Source organism: Apteryx mantelli, chromosome 1 (assembly GCF_036417845.1).
Source record: "Apteryx mantelli isolate bAptMan1 chromosome 1, bAptMan1.hap1, whole genome shotgun sequence".
Classification (NCBI taxonomy): Eukaryota; Metazoa; Chordata; class Aves; order Apterygiformes; family Apterygidae; genus Apteryx; species Apteryx mantelli.
In genome coordinates this window covers 194857890-194875153 of record NC_089978.1, presented here as the reverse complement: position 1 = coordinate 194875153, position 17264 = coordinate 194857890, and the positions used below count along the sequence as shown (strand labels likewise).

General features: G+C 39.1%; 1 protein-coding gene across 6 annotated transcripts in view; it reads right to left on the bottom strand.

Annotated features, from left to right (window-relative positions):
* ST7 (suppression of tumorigenicity 7) overlaps positions 1-17264 on the bottom strand; it is a 164382-nt gene that overhangs the window by 51255 nt on the left and 95863 nt on the right. For 4 of the 6 annotated variants that reach the window (XM_013947840.2, XM_067315100.1, XM_067315076.1 and 1 more), the window contains 6 exons: positions 13840-13999; positions 8423-8477; positions 7733-7848; positions 6507-6582; positions 5268-5422; positions 1881-1978 (listed from right to left, as the gene is read on the bottom strand). In XM_013947840.2, coding sequence (XP_013803294.1) covers positions 1881-1978; positions 5268-5422; positions 6507-6582; positions 7733-7848; positions 8423-8477; positions 13840-13999 — 660 coding nt within the window. The remainder of the gene's footprint in view (positions 1-1880; positions 1979-5267; positions 5423-6506; positions 6583-7732; positions 7849-8422; positions 8478-13839; positions 14000-17264) is intronic. The other 2 variants (XM_067315084.1, XM_013947839.2) reach the window with 1 other exon arrangement.

Here is a 17264-nt window from a genome sequence, read left to right as displayed (position 1 = left end):
GTTCTGGGTCTCACTTTGCAAAAGAAACCAAGGACTGGATAGACCACCCACGTCCCCGAAACCAGTGCTCTGCAGACACCATTAATCAAACACATGGACATCAGCTGCAGAAGGTTTCACAGAATACCTATTCTACATAGCTCTATCTAAAATCACAAAATACATTCAGTAGCCCACAGTAAGCTCCAGAAGTTGCCATAATTACAACATGCCACATTTGAATGTGAAATTCAAAACTATATACTTTCTCATATATTAATATCAGAACTTAGAATTCTAATGCTTGTCCCCAAAATGATTTCAGTATTCAACTCAGAGTATCGGTGTAACAAAATCCATAAAGAATCAGCAGGGCTGACTGGGCTGAAAACAACTTTTTTGAAAGCAACATTCTCCCAGATGAAAGCCTTGACCACAAGCCTGCAAAACCAGGTCTTTCTTCCCTGTTTCTCTTTCTTGCATTCCTAGCTGTACAATGGCTGCGTTTTGACAAGATCATTTTTTACCCCTCTGTCTGGGAGCCTAGCAATTCTGGGGATTGAGAGTTGTGGGCCTGAACATCCTCTGCCTAGACAGGAGAAAAAGTTATTTCCCATCTGCCTTCTGGTAGGTTATGCAGGATGAAGACCAGCATCACTTCGAAGAACTCTGCTCAACTCTTTCAAAACAATGTGTGCCCCAGAGGATGCTGGGTTCCGGCTTCCAAGCTGACAGACATACTTCCCCTACAGTCCTTGATGCAAGTGCCTAAGCTGCAGAGAAAGATCCTTGACTTTTTACTTCAAATTTCTCACTGAACTGCAGCAGGAACTTCCCTTTTCAAAGTGCAGGTTTGGGGATCATTCATCTGAGCTGCCTAAAGCAGTTTACAGATGCTTCATTCTGGTTATGGATTCCATTTTGTGTGCCTAAAATTTAAGTCCTTCAGCTTAACCTGCCTATCTGTCTCTCATGTCTTTGCCTGTACCTCACTTTTGTGGAAGCTGGAAAAGAAAGTGTAAGAGAAGGGAGAACGTAGGAAGCTGACAAGGAGTTTCGCCATCTTCTGTCCAGAGCTCTAGGACTCAAATCATCACAGACTGGCTATCTCAGGTGAGGCAAGTCACCTCCTTAAGAACTGTGTGCCTAGTATGCAACCAGGCGATATCACTTAAAGAAATGCTAGGTGTTCATAACTATCTCCAAGTTAAGCACTTGTACCTACTTGGAACATACACAGTGCCGCATGTGGAGAGCTGATGCACCACCCCACACAAAACACCTACTGTTTGGCGTTTCAAATGTGTTGCCTAAATTTGTAGCTTACCAGCTTATGACTACCCTTGGTAGTCCCCAGCATACAAAACAGGGATAAAATCATCTCCCATTTCAGAGGTAAAGCAGTTCATTATAGATTAATTACTTGAGTTTGACTTATCAGTAATGAGTCCATGAATGAATGTATAACACTGTCCTCAAGTGCGAACAGCGTGAGGTAAACAATGCAGAGAGCCACACTGCAGGCTTTGCAAGTAGGAAACAATACTTGAGACTTGTTTGTTAGGTTAGTGTCATCTGCTACATGTCCTAGCGAAGGAGGCAGCCTCCAGAAAAATTATGTAACTTCACGATAAAATAATTAAAGACTGCTCTGTAATCCACACCTAACAGGATGGGGGATTCAGGTTGTAAGGGCAACCATCCATTTGGCTTCATACTGTTGTCTTAGCGACCTTAAAAATAATCTGTTAACTTAATCTTTATGCAAATTACACATACAAAAGGACTATCAGCAGTATACACTGTATATAGCAAGAGTAGGCGTTAACTTGTAAGCAAATACGTATCATTTCTATGCTACTATTATCCAGACATTGTATATGAAACAAAACCAAACTCACATCTCTCATCATTTTCACTGCTTCCCTGGTCCTTCCCAGCTTTCTTGCACACATTGCCAGCCTCCTCTTAATGTAAACTAACACATTGGTGTCCCTTCCTGTGTAAGGCAAAAAAGAAACAAAATTAAGATACAATAGATAGATAAAAGGTCCATGTCATACTATGACACAAAAGAAAACACAGCTTTCATGCCATTTTTTTGTTTTTCTTGATCATCAGTGTTTTCATAATTGTAATTAAGAAATTACAAATTCTAACGATTTAGATGTGGCATAATGCCACTGAAATCAGTGGAGTTACTCCAGGTATAGAGTGGTATAAAGAAGGACCCATGGTTTGGCCTTACACCTATGAAATATAGGAAGATCTGAAGGTACAGAGAATGCTATAGGACATAGAGTATCAAGTAATCCATCAGGCAAGGGGAACCCTTAAAAGGTAACACCCACACAAAACTGTAGGTCATCCACATAACATTACATTACTTACCAATTCACATACTCAGTAGAGACAAGAGCATCAGTAGAGACAAAAGGAATGTTATGTTCTGCCTTAACCTTTTTGTAAGTTAAGGTGTATACACTTGTTATTACCAGATGCAGCAAAACAAATCCTCAGCTTTACTCTGAGTAACAGTCTTTTCATTTATGATTAGAAGAAAAGTACTACACCCTGAACTTCCCTTTTGCAGAGCCATTACTTGTGACACGACTATCATCTTCAAATTCCTAACACAGTTAATTATGAATGGCAAATTAACAGGTTTCAGATATGACAGTCTTGTGAAGACTGTCCTAACAGCAAAGAGAACAGAAACTCAAGAGCTGCAGCAATGGTGCTCTTGGAGAATCCTTACTCTTTTTGCGATCCTTGATTTCTCATTCTCCCTATAATTATAATGCAAACTTTTAATGTGCTTCTGGACCAACAGGAAACATGCAGGCAGCTATTCATCTATAAAATTACCATATCAAGAAAACATAAGACACCTGCTATGAATTATCTTTGTGTATAATATGCAGTCAGTAAAGATTTTAGTCTGTGCCCCTAACATTTTCAAGTCTTTCATAATAAGCACAAGATGTGCACTGAAAATATTCCAAGTACCTACAAATTGTTTTAAAGATGTGATTGAAATTTTCAGATAGATTAAGCAGCAGGTTGAAAGGTCTGACTTTAGGAGAAAAACTAAATAAGGTAGAGAAAGAATTTCTTCAGCTGTATTTTATATTATGTAATTCCTTATCTCTGTACTGATTCTTACATATTTAATAAATGATTTATTAGCTACATCTGTTTTCAACACCTTTATGTAGTGTAACTAAGACATATACATTTCAGGCCAGGCTCCTTTTCAGTTAGTTCAAAAAGAACGGTCAAATGTTTTTGCTTGTTACGAAATAAAGATAACTTTTCAGGCCAAAATTTTCTGAAGTGATTAATGACTTTCTGTGACTAACACGAGACACCTTAAAAAGAAGGCTGCCTGCACTTCATATAAACTAGCATCTTTTGAAAGAGGTTAAGTCGGTTTAAGTTATTACCTACTCTTAAAATTCATGGCCTAACATAAAATACTGTATGAAAGAGATGGAACACAGGGATACACAGAAATATAGAACTATCTGCTGTTGTTCAAGAAATGATATAGTGGTTTTCACTTGCAAAAGAAGAAATGTTCACTTTTCATCCCAAAGTCATCCTGAAGGAATGGAACACCACCACATTTCAAAACCACGGAGTAATTGCAACTTGAGGAAAGGAACTGTGGTCTCTGAATAGACACATCTGTCTATGGTCCTTCTTCTCTAAAGAAATCTGAGCTCTCCACTTTATTAAACTATACAAAGTCCAGAGTGTAATAAAAAAAAATCCTACTTGGAGGCCCTATATCTAAGGCAGCATCTGAGGCTGGAACTTTTCTAACATTTGTGGGTGCATGCTGAAATTATAAAGGGGACACTGGAAGGCAGAGAGAAGTGGAACAATCTAGCCCCTCTACTGTAAAACAGTTAGAGCTGATTGTCACTTTTCAGCCCTTCCTGCTCTGTGGCAATGCACTTACTTAATCCTGTTATTAAACTGGTTGTTACCTCTCCTATAATGCTGAAGGACCAAGGGGTCAAATTTGATGATGACAGTGGCAACACACATCATCAAGCAGAGAGGTTACAAAAATACCATATTTACATTTGTCTGCACAAACTTAACCATGATCTCTTGGACATAAGCATCATGGTACAGTCTTTACTCTTTTGAATATTTTTCATAGAATCACTTTCATTTTCAGTGCTCAGGGTGGATTAAGTACAGAAATTAAGGTTTCACAGACAACCATAAGCCTGCTAGAGCCTGAGAATTGCTTCAAGGGCTCAGCTACTCTATGTTTTCATTTTCTCCAAAAATAACCATGTCATCATAAATGTATCATCCTAAATATTAGCTTATAACCAACAAATGTTTAAAATGCTACCCCAAGCTTTATAAAACCTCAGGTTTCCAGGTATAGACTTGCACATACTTTTGAAACCAGAGATCACAGACAATTTCACTACGTACAATTTTTATCAGCAATCTTCCCAATTATGTGAGATAGCCAGAGCCTGTGAATTCAGGTCCTGAGAAACCTGAATATGCCCAAATATGCCAGTGCTTGTACTTATGTAATTCACTGGTATTATTTTTGCCTGAGGTAGCCATGGTAGACTAGAAATAATCTAGATCTTTTTGCTTTAGTTATCTTTTTATTCACTTACTGTCAGTGAATCCTCATGTATTTTCTTAGGTTTAAGAAGCTTCTACTAAATATAGCCGTCACATCAGCTAAAACTGCTTATCCAAAACCTAAACAAAAAAATCTAGAGTTTCAATTAGAGCACTGTTTTATTCCAGTTGTTAATTTTTAATGTTTCTGTGACCTTTCTTCATGTATACACCCTAACTTTTCAAATATCACACTGGTGAATGGCTCCCATTACTCTGAAGTACATCATAGAATGATGTGGTGTACATATTTACCTTACAGATGATGAAAAAAGCTGGCAAAGCATCACTTCACTCCTGTTCTCATGGCTCTTTACTATCTTTTCAAAACATGGGCCTATGCTTTCAAAATGGCTAGAGGCACTTCAGTGTGACTTTCTAAAGCAGAGTCCAGTACTTTCTGAATATCAAATCTCTTTTGGCTCTACTACCTTTTCTTTTCTTTTCTGTTAAGTGAGTGTTACACATTTTTGCCATGAGAAAGAAAAGGTGTAATCTGAGCATTGCCAATACAGTAACAGAACCAGGCAAAAACACTGAAACACAATAGTTTGGCTCTAGGGCCACATCCTAGTCCCTTCTCCCCTTCTAGAAGCAGCTACTCCCTCCAAAGACACACTTACTGTGTTGGGCTTCATACTGGGCACCATGGTGCTGTAATTGCTGGCTACGCCTGTAACAGCCCTCTCCAGCTTTCAGAGCTTGCTTAAACAGTTTCTCTGCTTCTACAATTGTTGTTGCTTCCTCTTCAGCCAAGAGAATATAGGCAGTGGCACACCTGCAGGAGAATCAGAGGCAAAACCATGAGAACATTACTTCAAGCAAAAACTACCCAAAGACATGCAAACTGGCAAGAATGTACCAAATACAGAGGTAGTGGAGTTTTGTCCATATGGCTTTTGTATGTATGGCTTATCTTTGTAAAGCAACTACTCTGACAAGGACATAATGTGTTACTTATGTAGCAACTGCATTGCTTCAGCACTTGAATAAACCTACTAAAATCAGTGAATCTGCCCAGAAAGTAAACTACTATCTCACTGTGCATGATCTTATATTGCTAAAATGCATTTTAGAGACATAAACTAGTTTTATGCACTATTGATTTAATAGAAAACATCTCCACTACTGTAATGGCATGAAAGAAAACAAAAGAACTGTAACACTTATGATAAGCTTTGAACAGACTATGAATGTAATTGTATAGGCAAAGATCCCCTCCCCCCCCCCCCCAAAAAAAAAGCAGCTTTAGGAATACAAATAAAGGTAAAATGCAGGGTGGGAATCATCTCATCCAGCTTTTAGCTGTCTAAATTAGACCTTTTAACCATCTGTTTATTGTGGGATCTCAGAATTCTACGCATCTCACTGAGAAAACAAATGATGGACTCACAAACAACAAAAATCCCACAAAATTACATCTTATTCCTACACATTATCAACTCTATTCCTACACATTATCAGCTAAATACTTCAGAAAGTGTTTACAAGTCCCCTTCTTCTTGTCTCTATTCAGGACAACCGAGTTGCCAAAAGGCAACTCATCTTGTCTCCATGCCTTATATACATATATCATATGCTGATCAGAAGGCAACTCATTTAACACTTCACCATGCCAACACAGGGCCTGATCCAAAGCCCACTGACATCAATGGGAAGACTCTCACTGTCATCAGTGCCCTAAGGATCTTCTGGGTGGCTAGCACAACATGCAGCTCTGCTTTATTCTTCCCATTATAGATCTTCCTGTGACAGGCCTGCAATCATGATTAAAAATTATTGTAGTAAACCCCCTGCCTTAAGCTATCATCAAATGGATTTTTAAAAGACAGAAACTAAATGTTAATGTTGTTGTCACTCACTCGTTCAATTCCAAAGCTTCATGTGCTGCAGAAATTCGGGCTTGTGGGTTTCTCTCTCTCCAGGCTTTTTGCATTACTATTCAATAAACAAAGCAGAACAGGGGCATATTAGTCATTATAGCATTAACAAGGAGGATCTCCTGCACTATAATAACAAAAATTTATTGCTCTCAGTCCGACTCGCTACAGAGCATTTCAAAAAGCTCAGTGATCATTCAAAAGATACATAACCAACATGAGCTTCTGTCCCAAATACTTAGACTTATACTTTCATTTAATTAAATTTTTTTCCTCAGGTAAGTTTGTCTGAGAGTTAGATTATGCCAGCTGCACTGTTGCATACAGAGAAGAAAGAGAGGACAAGCAGCATTTCCCTCTTGGTGAGGTAGGCTCCACAGGCACAAAAGAATATGAAGAAAGTTGGAATCTTATTCCAATTCCTACCGTGCTGTTACTTCATGTGAGTGCTAAATGGAAACAGCATCCAAGCTAATCAGACTGCCTCAAAATTATCCCACTGATTTCATAAAGGAGGATTCATTCCTGCATCAGAAGCACAGAGTATATTCTCCTTTGTAATTATGCCCTCAGAATGGAGTGCCCAAATGTCAGGATCTCTATTTTCCTAAGAGACAAAGAAGATTTGTCTCTTCAGAGACAAATTCTGATGATCAAAATCATGGTTGTACATTTTATAGCACAACCAAAGTCATTTCTTTAACAATAAAAGCTTAATACAACTAAAGCTGCTTATATCATATTCAGTTCTAAATGTGTTGTTCCCATTTTTTGTAGAACTTCCAACTTCAGCAGGAACAAAACACAGGACTCAGTTTTACTGAGTCTCAGTGTAGACTAAATGGTACTTAGAGAACATAACTCTACATACTACACACTGCAGCAGGAGGCAAATTAAGCTGTACATGTCTGAAGCTACTGCAAGAAATAGAAGGAAAACGCAAGTCTTCACACTGTAAGTGGTACCTTGAATGACTTCAGCAAAGTAGAACAAAACACAGCGACACAAATTAGGTAATTTACAGATTGTACAACTTGTACAGATCTAGAATGTCGTTCATCCAACAGCAACAGCTTTCCAAGCACAGTCAAACTTTTACCTTTATTAATCTACCTGAGAGAACTGACGTCTGACTGTATTTTTATAGTGCCAGTTCAAAACCACCGTTAACCTATTAGCAAAACCGGTTGTTCAGATGGTCTCTTACTAGCGTCTGCAGGCCGCATATGATCTGTGTCACATGTAAAGAATGTCTGATGGTCCTGTGCTGAAAGATTCATATCATAGTAGGTCAAAGGTTCTCTCCCTGTTACCCATGTATACCTGCAAACATGCCAACAAAGAGACATTCTGGTTAAATGAGCTCATATTCAGCAGTATTTATAGGAAAGGAGAAAACTAAACATCAGAGATGGGCATAAACTACTAAGTTCACCCAGCTGATCTCTTTATCAATGTACGTTGCATTTCCCTGTACTGTGATGGAGCTATAGTAGTTGAACCTAAGCTAATGAGGATGTTGGAAAGCATACAGGAAATCAGTAACACACATATTCAAACATTAAGACTTCATGGAACCCAGATACAATTCATTAGGTTGCCTGCTATAACTGACTTGAACAGAACTACTACATTAATGTGCTAGATGCACTGAAAACACTTATGTTTTCCAGTTTTTCTAATAACACCAAAAACTGCAGAAATAATGAGCGCTTGAGAATGAATTCAAACTCCTTTTCTTTCAGAAACATCTCATATATGACAGAAAAACCTGGTACAAGTGCATGTGTCAACAATTTTGTTTTCTTTTTCAATCTCAGAGTTCAGTTTATGAACAAGTACAATTAAGATCCTTAACCTAGTACTACACCTGAAATTATAACACTGTAGCACTTACCGATTATACTCAGCTCCTCTGAATAGGTTTAAGGGATTTCGCCAGACTTTGCATTCTGTCATAAACAAAAACAGAAACACACAATAAAGAGTCTCTTCCAAATTACAATGTTACTTGAGGTTTGTCAGAAATATCAGTTATCTTCTAATGAGCCTTAGCAAATGACTTTTACTTTTTATATGTGCAAATGGAAAAATTAAGTGCAGAGAGATGCAGGTGGTAACCTGATTTGTCTTTCCACTTTCCTTTTCAAATAATAATTTCATTATAAATTAGTTTTAAGAAATGACAGAATTCCAAATAAATAACCTCTAACAAAGCTCCAAATGCCAGACTAAAAAGATAATAATGATTAGTGCCAGGACTCACATTTACCATAATGCAGAATTGAAGAGGGATCATATTGGGGTTATTGCACTGAAAAACTGAGCAATTAACTCGGTCCCTATGGACTTGTTATTTCTATAGGAAAACTTCACTGTCTAGTCAATACTGCAAGTCACTGAGAACCTTAGGTACAATTGCCAATTTTAATTCCTCTTTAGCTTTAGAAACAAAATTCCATGGCAACATCTGCTGACATTACTTGAGTTACAACCACTGCAGGATTGACAAGGGAGTCTAAGGTTGATTGCCAGAGAAAAGTTTATTGCAAAGGTTTGGGAACACTAAAAGCATTTCATACATTTCTTTTTCTCCTAAGAGAAGAGAAATGCAAATTCTTCACATCACAGGCAGGAAGAAATAAGAAAATCCACAACAACTTCATTTACAATAGTACTCAAAAAATCACAATATCAATTTTTACAGCTTTTCATAAGCAGAGGTCTTAATTCTGGCTTTTCTAACTTAGCTCTTACTTTAACGTCAGTATAATTCTTTTGCTTTCAACAAAGACACAATTTACTCCAGTCAAAGTGAGACCAGAATCAAACTAAGTACTTGCAACAAAGACTAAAAAGTCACTGTGGGACAGCATGCCATTTTACTACAAATCAATTACTGGATGACACCTCACTGAGTGCTCTGCAAAAGCCCATCAGTAGTGTTGGCTCTCCAGCATTTCACCAGCTGTTTTCCACCACCAAATGTCAACCAGTAAATTTTTCCCTAAGAAGTTATGTGACATCATTTCTAGAGACCTCACTGCAGCATGTTTCTTGCAAGATAATGAGTCAACAGGGTATCTACCCTACTTCATATAACATATGGGAAGTTAATGCCTGTTCCCTTTAGGCCTGGTCCATTAAAATGAGAGACAGACACAAAGAATGGCAAGTCAAGCCTTTCTCTTTTTTTCATGGATCTATCTCCCATTTCTGAGTATGAAGCTAAAGTGGCAAGAAGAGGAAGCATCGTACATAAATTATTTGCAATACATAACAACACCTGCAGCTGCACAAAAATCAAAGGGCATAGTAGGTAGCCCTTCAGAATGGTCCCTACATTAGATAACATATGCATGAGACAGGGACAAGAAAAAGGCAGGATGACTAGGAAGAGTAAAAGCATTGATTATACAGTCGCATCCTTTAACTAACCACTTCAGCAGCTAGCTAATATTGGAAAGCTCCATTAGCTTACCCAGAAGTGCTTGATCAACATTCAGCCATTCTGTTGCACAGCCAGAGGGTATGGCTGTTTGACAAGCTTTAATCTGGTAATTTATATAGAATATGATTTTCAAACCATAATAAATATTGAATAAATACCAGCCTTCTCAGTTTCAGAGGAACAATTCAGTGGCTTGGCTTACTGTATTTGCAATAAACAAGATGAGAGAACAAGAATTTGATCACAGTGATACCATTCTTTCTGTTCAATTTATTCAAATTTTAGTGGTTGTGCTTGATCCAAGCACAGTACTTAATCACCCTGGTGGGGTAAGGGGGAGCTGGGGAACAAAAAGGGGAGGAGTAGAAGCTGTTTTATTACTATCTACTGTCCTGGAGGCAGTTTGGCATCTGTCTGGCTAGTTAAACATGAGGTGCTCTTTTGTTGTTTTTGTCTTGTTATCTGCTGATACCAAGTCTGAATACAACAACCATTCTTCCAGTCTTTCTGAAGACAAAGGTAGCTACTGCAATAGTCTACAAAAGTCAAATATCAACATAGGAAAACAGGGTGAACCAAGTAAAAAAAAAAAGCCATCTTCACCTATTTGGATAGTGACAGAAATATCCCAGTGTTGATGTATGATAAACTGGAAAGGTTGCCTCTTCTGTTACATTGCAAAATAATCATATTATATAACTGATGTCCTTATTTTGTATAAGCAAGTAGGATTTTTTGAAGATTCATCTTTCAGCTGCTTATTCAATGCTCAAGTTTTGAATACTGGTATCTTTCTGAAGGTACGATTAACAGGCTACCTGTACAGACACACTTCACAAAGATTTTGCTAGAGAAATTTATAGAATCAAGTGCCTACAGATTGAAAGGCAAAAATGTCCTTAACTATTTCTTTGTATCAGAAAAAATCAAGATGCTTGAGTGAACCTCATTAGTCAAAATACTGTGCCTTCCACTTTAAGAAGAGGGGAGTTATTTCAGAGTTGCTGAAGTGTGACAGACCGCACTGATGAACACACACAGGTGTTCCCAAGCCATTCCATGCTTTCTGCTGGTCCACCCAAACATAATCTCCTGGACCATGCAATGCTGCTATTCATGGCCTTTCCTCTCCTCAGATGGGAATGGCAACTGCTGAATTTGCTGTGCTATGTGGAGGCTTCCTGAAGTACAAACACCCAGTACAGAACATTTTTTTGAAGCCACCTACATCATTTAACTTGTGAGTTTAAAACTAATTTTTCCTTGTTTATTTTCATAAGAATGGAAGAGCAGAAGTAAAATTTGCCAGGACAGAAATTACAGACATAGGTATTTCAGTTGTTAAACAATAATGCTTTCTCCTTGACTGAATTTGTTCTGTTTCACACACTTTTCCTCATTTGTTAATTCTGTTGAGTTTTAAATGCCTAGAGAGGACATAAATTTAATGAAATACTAATGTTACAACGAAAGCTAACCATTTAATGAAATACTAGGGGAACATCCCTAAAGAAAGCTAAACTAATTTCCAATACTAAGATTATGACCTGGACATAAATCAAAGGCTGAAACCATTAAACTCCATTTACAGATCAGGAAGATAGACTGAGTCCTGCCCTGAGTTCCTCAAACAGTGAATACCTACAGCTCAAGCCAGAAGTAACAGTAGTTCAACATCCTTATCAATCATGGCTTAAGTCTTCAATTCATTCCACCCAGGTAGCTCTGTATCACCCAAGCAAGGACATAAGTTCCCCTGGGATTCCTATTCACTCAACAAAGTTGCTGTTCAGTGCTCAAGAGGCTGATTCATCTTACGCAGGCTGACTTGTTTCTTGCTGCCTACCTCTCAGAGGAATCCCCTGGCAACCAGGCTCCCAACTACAGCACCTCAGCAAAATCTCCAAATTTGAAACATGAGCTAAGCAACTTCCAGAGACGGAACATCTGTGGCAGAGCTGTAACAGCACACAAGTTGTCTCAATGCAAAACTGACACTTCCCTCCCCCCATCACGTAAGAGCTGTTTTTTTCTGATTTACTATCATCTTTATCATCAGAGCAAATGAATGTGTATTCATTATAGTAATATATAAATGCATAATAAAAAAATCACAACTCATACATATATACTGCTCAGGTAAGGCTCTCAAAACACTTTCTCAATCTTATGTTTATTCAGAAAAATTATATGCACTATAAAAGAGGCCCCAGAGTGTCAGTCAACTTTCTAAAATGTGATTTATTCAGAAACAGACACCATCAACCTGATTTGCAGCACCCATACCTTGCACTGAAGTTCATAGGAGCTGTGAATGTCCAGAACTTCACAAAATCAAGCCTCAAATGCCTGAAATCTTTTTTTAAACCTGACTGCATTACAACTTGCCCAAAGTCACAAATCAAATCAGTAGCTGAGTCAGGAATGGAACAAGCCCTTAAGCTATTAAAAACCACTGTGCTTCCACTTACTAAAGTGAAATCCAAATGTTGTTTACATACTATTTCCATTACCCTAAGAATCAAGCAATGCAAAAGCAGATGGGCATTCTCGCCATCTTTTTCTGATTATTTTCTTGACAGTGCTTTAACTATGCTGCAAGGCTCTGTAAAAGAATGAAAATAAAAATACTGCCTGACTTTAGAAATGATATTAGAGAAAGCACATGCAATTTAGCTGAGGTTTCAGAACAAGGAGGGCAAATGTGCATTTGCCTTATGGTAACAGAGCCTGAGCAATAAGCATTGCATGAGTTTGGAAAGATTAATTGCCTGAGCAATTAATGAAGCAGTCCTGTCTTTTATTTGACAGCAAAACAAATGTAAAGAAGGCCTTGTATGGTCTTGTGGCTCAGGATGAAATGATATTTATACCATCTGCCTATGGCAGGGGTTGAACACTAATTTTGACAAGCCACAAAACTCCAGACAAGCCAAGCTAATCTGTAGCAGCCACCAATTCAACAGGCAGTGGGCAAAGACTGGCACTCAAAGCACTTGGCCACTGACTTTAACTGGGCCCAAATGTCCATAAATGTCTACCCAATGCATGAATATCTGCTATTTGCATGAAAGCCTTGGAAGGGAGAATATGGTACCTGTGGGTGGGGTAAACTTGTGGGTGTTTCCAGATTACAGGCAATCTCTTAACTTTCCACAATTCCTGTATGTGGCTGTTCAGGTTTAGCCACAATCTAGCTCTCAGGCATCATACTCTTAAACCTTGATTCTGTTAAAATGTAGGCATGCACCTAATTTTACAGTTCATGAACAGTCTTGCTGATTTCAATTTACTGCAAGTTCATGGCCTTAAGCAGTAACAGTCCAGGTTATTTTCCTCGTTAGGCAAATAATGACTTTCACTTTTCTCCATACTAAGTGACCCAAGACATCCTAACTTTAAAAAGCAAAACTTTAGCTTTATACAACAGAAATTGCACAGCTATGTTTTCCACACCACTTCCCATATATTTTTTCATCCGGTTTTTTAAAGAAATCTGTACATATTGCCAGTCTTCATTGTATTTTTCTTAGGGTGAGGCTTCTAGCTTTATTAGAAAAAAAAGCCATCATGTATGTGTTTGACCAACGACCATTTTAGCTTTGCAAGACAAGTTGTGGAGGTTAAGATGACATCTTCCCTTAAACAGCTAATAGGACTGAAAAGGAAGGGAAGCTCCCGTGCGGGCAAGTGGGCACCCTGAGGATGGGGCGGTTACAGTGTACCCGAAGATCAGGTGAATGTCCGGCTGTGCCCAGGACCAGCACCTGGGATATGTCCTCCTTCTCACAGAAACCCCCGAATTTCTCTCAGCCGGGGGGGGGGGGGGCGAACCCCGGCGGCGGCCCGCGGCGGCCCCTCACCTGAGACGCTCTGGCGGTTGGAGTCGGCGTCCCCGTTGGCGGCGTTGGCGGCGTTGGGCGCGCTGTTGTCCACCCCGCCCAGCAGAGGGCGCAAGTGGCTCACCGAGACCTGCTCGATGAAGGACGTGCCGTACTTGCGGAAGTACCACCACTCGAAGATCTGCAACACACACACAGCGCCGCGTCAGCGCCGCGCGCCCGGCCTGGCCCCGCGGCCGTTAACGGCTCGCTGCTCCTCAGCTTTCCCTTCCCCTTCTCCGTGTGTCTTACCCATCCCTCAGCGGTTCACTGGAACCCTAAAAAGGGAGGAAGCGTGAAAAAGCAAGCTCGGGCCTCCCCACGAATGAGCACCTCCCTTTCCTCACATCCTGAGGGGGGTCGCCGCGACGGAAAAGGCCCAGCGAGGCACCTGCCAGCTCCTTCCCTGCCGAGGAGCACCAAGCCTCGCTCACCCCAGCCGTCGGCCCTCACGGCAGGCAGACGGCTTACTCGTGCAATAGTGGAGTTTAAATTGGAGCAGAATTCTTGCTGAAGCCAGCCAGTCACTTCAGCTGAAAACACTGGTCTTTAAACTTTTTTTAAAAAGGTGGAAAATCTCAAACAAAAACTCTTTTTGTCAGCAAGCCCCCCCCCCCCCCCCGGAACATTATATCAGATAATTTCTCTTAAAAGCTTTTAAAATTGTTAGGAACGCTCCTTTGAATGACTTCTGGAAAAAGCCCAGGTCCACCCATCTACGTTAGGCACAAAGATGCTAAAGTTAAGAGCATGCTCTTGCCTCACCTTTCCCCAGCTCCCTCTACAGTCAATGGAAAAACATGAGGAAAAGCAGGTTTGCTTGCTTTCCCAGTAATGCTTCCAGAGGATTTTATCAGATTTAATTTATATAAAAAAAGTTAAAAATACAGAACAAAACCCAGGAAATGGAATCCTACTGATTTAGATTATTTTTCCACAACAGAACTGTGGGTTCTGCCCCCCCCAACTCAAGTTGATTCAAATTAATTTTATTTTCAGGTTTTTGGTTCAGCAAGTAAATCGGAAAAATGATTACTTACATAGTTCTACTTGAATAATCATTCTACAGCCTAAAAGATCCCCTTATAATTGTAATTATATACCATAAATACATATTTAAGTATTTTCCTAGAGAAATTCTGTTCTTGAGTAAGAATATGCATATTACAGGAAACTACATAAAACCTGAAAATGAAGAGTATTTCATACAAATAGGGAAAAGATTTTGAATGTAAAAATTATAAATGCACACATATTTGTAATATCCTAAAGGGTTTAGCAGTTGCTTGTGAATCATCAGCCAAACATCAATGTACCAATAGAAGCAAATATAAGTCAATTTTTTTTTGCAAAATATTGCAGTACTTTGTAGTATTGATTACACTAGAAATTCTGAATGAATGATCTTTGCTTTTTTTGTTTTCCTCAGTATTTCCATGTTTTATGTCAGTGCTGAAACCTTTTACAAAATCTCTACAAAAGAGGTTATTTATTCTTACTACAGCTGTCCAAGATCAGCAAGTGGATTTATTGAAACTCGAAAGAATTAAATTCACATGATCTACACAGTCTGAGAGCTGTAGATTAAGTTCTGCTTGGCTGGCACAGAACCAAGTTATGGAAGGCCTCTTAGGAGTACAAGTTCTGCACAGAAGTTCAGATTCAGCTCCACACTTTCCCTCCCACGGTCACCTGAATCACCAAAAACAGTCTCCATATTTTTCCTTTTTGAAGCTCTCTTGAGGTCTTTATATAATTGAACTGACTTCTATCTCCATGAGATTGTCTGTAGACAAGAGACGCTTTTTTTATTTTAAACCTTTCCATAAAGGGAAAAAATTGAAAATAAACCTTTTAGCATAGTAAGAAAATGTTCCTCTCCAAAGGATTCACTAATGCATTCAGCATTGGGGTATCCCTTAATTACAGCCATGTTATTAAAAAATCTAGAGAAAAAATTCATATGGAGGAAGTTGATGCACTGGAGTGGAGTGGGAATTGAACTGGTGGCCATTTGAAGACACACGTTTGCACATTTGCACGGCATGTACATGGCAGCCCTGGAGATCACTTTGTCCCCAAAACAATCTAATGACTATTTTACAAGACATCAACAAGGAAGAATAAAGCAGTCTACTGGGAGAAGACAGAAGGACTATGTGAACACATAAAGGTCACGAGAATTTGGGAAGATAAACAGATGGTCACAGAGAAGTCAGAACATAAATACATCCAGATCGTTGTGAAATCTACATTCCAGGCAAAGTACCGAAAACCCACACAGCATTTATATTTCCTACTTATGTAGGTACCACAATGCTTTTGTCACTGCATTTGTTACTTCTGCATGTACTTGCAGTAGCACCCAACTGGAAATCACAGAAGCCAGGGACAAAAGTATCACTATACATCTGCTCTGTACTGATATACTTCCCCAGGCATCCACTACTGCCTGCATTTCTCCAGATGTTGGAGATGATGGACAGGGAGCTGGTGTGTATGAATCTTTGGTTTTAGCTGTTCTCATGCACTTATGTACACAACACACTCTAAAGGGTTTAGAATTTAAATCTTAGGATCTAAGAGAGCATCATAACAGAAGCAGGCAACATATGGCCAACCATGAGAGAGAGGCTGTGCCATCAGATACAGCATGTGTTTTTTCTTTATCCTTGGCTTCAAACTTTGAAGCTTGAACAGACTAAGGAGAACTCAAGCCACAGTTGTGCCTATCCAAGGCCTCAGAGGGAGCTGTTGTTAGAAATCAAGGGTTATAGTTTTGTATTGGGACAAGGGACACTCACTAAGATAACCTAGTACAGTAATTCTGCAGATAAAAGGACCGGATTCTCAGGTACAACATAATAACACAGCACACAGTTGGCTTCTCTGAGAGGCTGACATGCAGAAAGTGATGGCCTAGCAGAAAACTAGCAATTGCGTGCAGTTTCTGCAGCAAGTTATTCCTGCTGTATCCTACTGCTGTGCCACACTGAAGTGCAGCTGCCAGACTAGTCTCTCAAAACTCTTGGCAGCTACTGACTGTATCTAACTGGCTTCACACTTTAAGAGGAAAAAAAAAAGATTTTTAAAAATGTTCTAATAAATTAATTCTCATTATTTCAATCATAATCAGCTTTTAGATAAAAAGTCTATAAAACCCAAAGGGAGAGAGTGAGTGCAAGAGCACGTTTGAGCCCATTTGCCCTGCACAAATGTATACAAATTAGAAAAAATGCCACACTAAATTTTAATGGAACTGAGGGTACAAGCAGAAAGAATGTATATATTGTCACTACTACAGTTCCGCTGAGTAATGGAAACTTGTTAAAATGTGTGACCTAGTTGTAACTGTGTCTCCATAGACTTCCAAATATATTAATTGTAAAAAAGGGATTAAAGCTCCT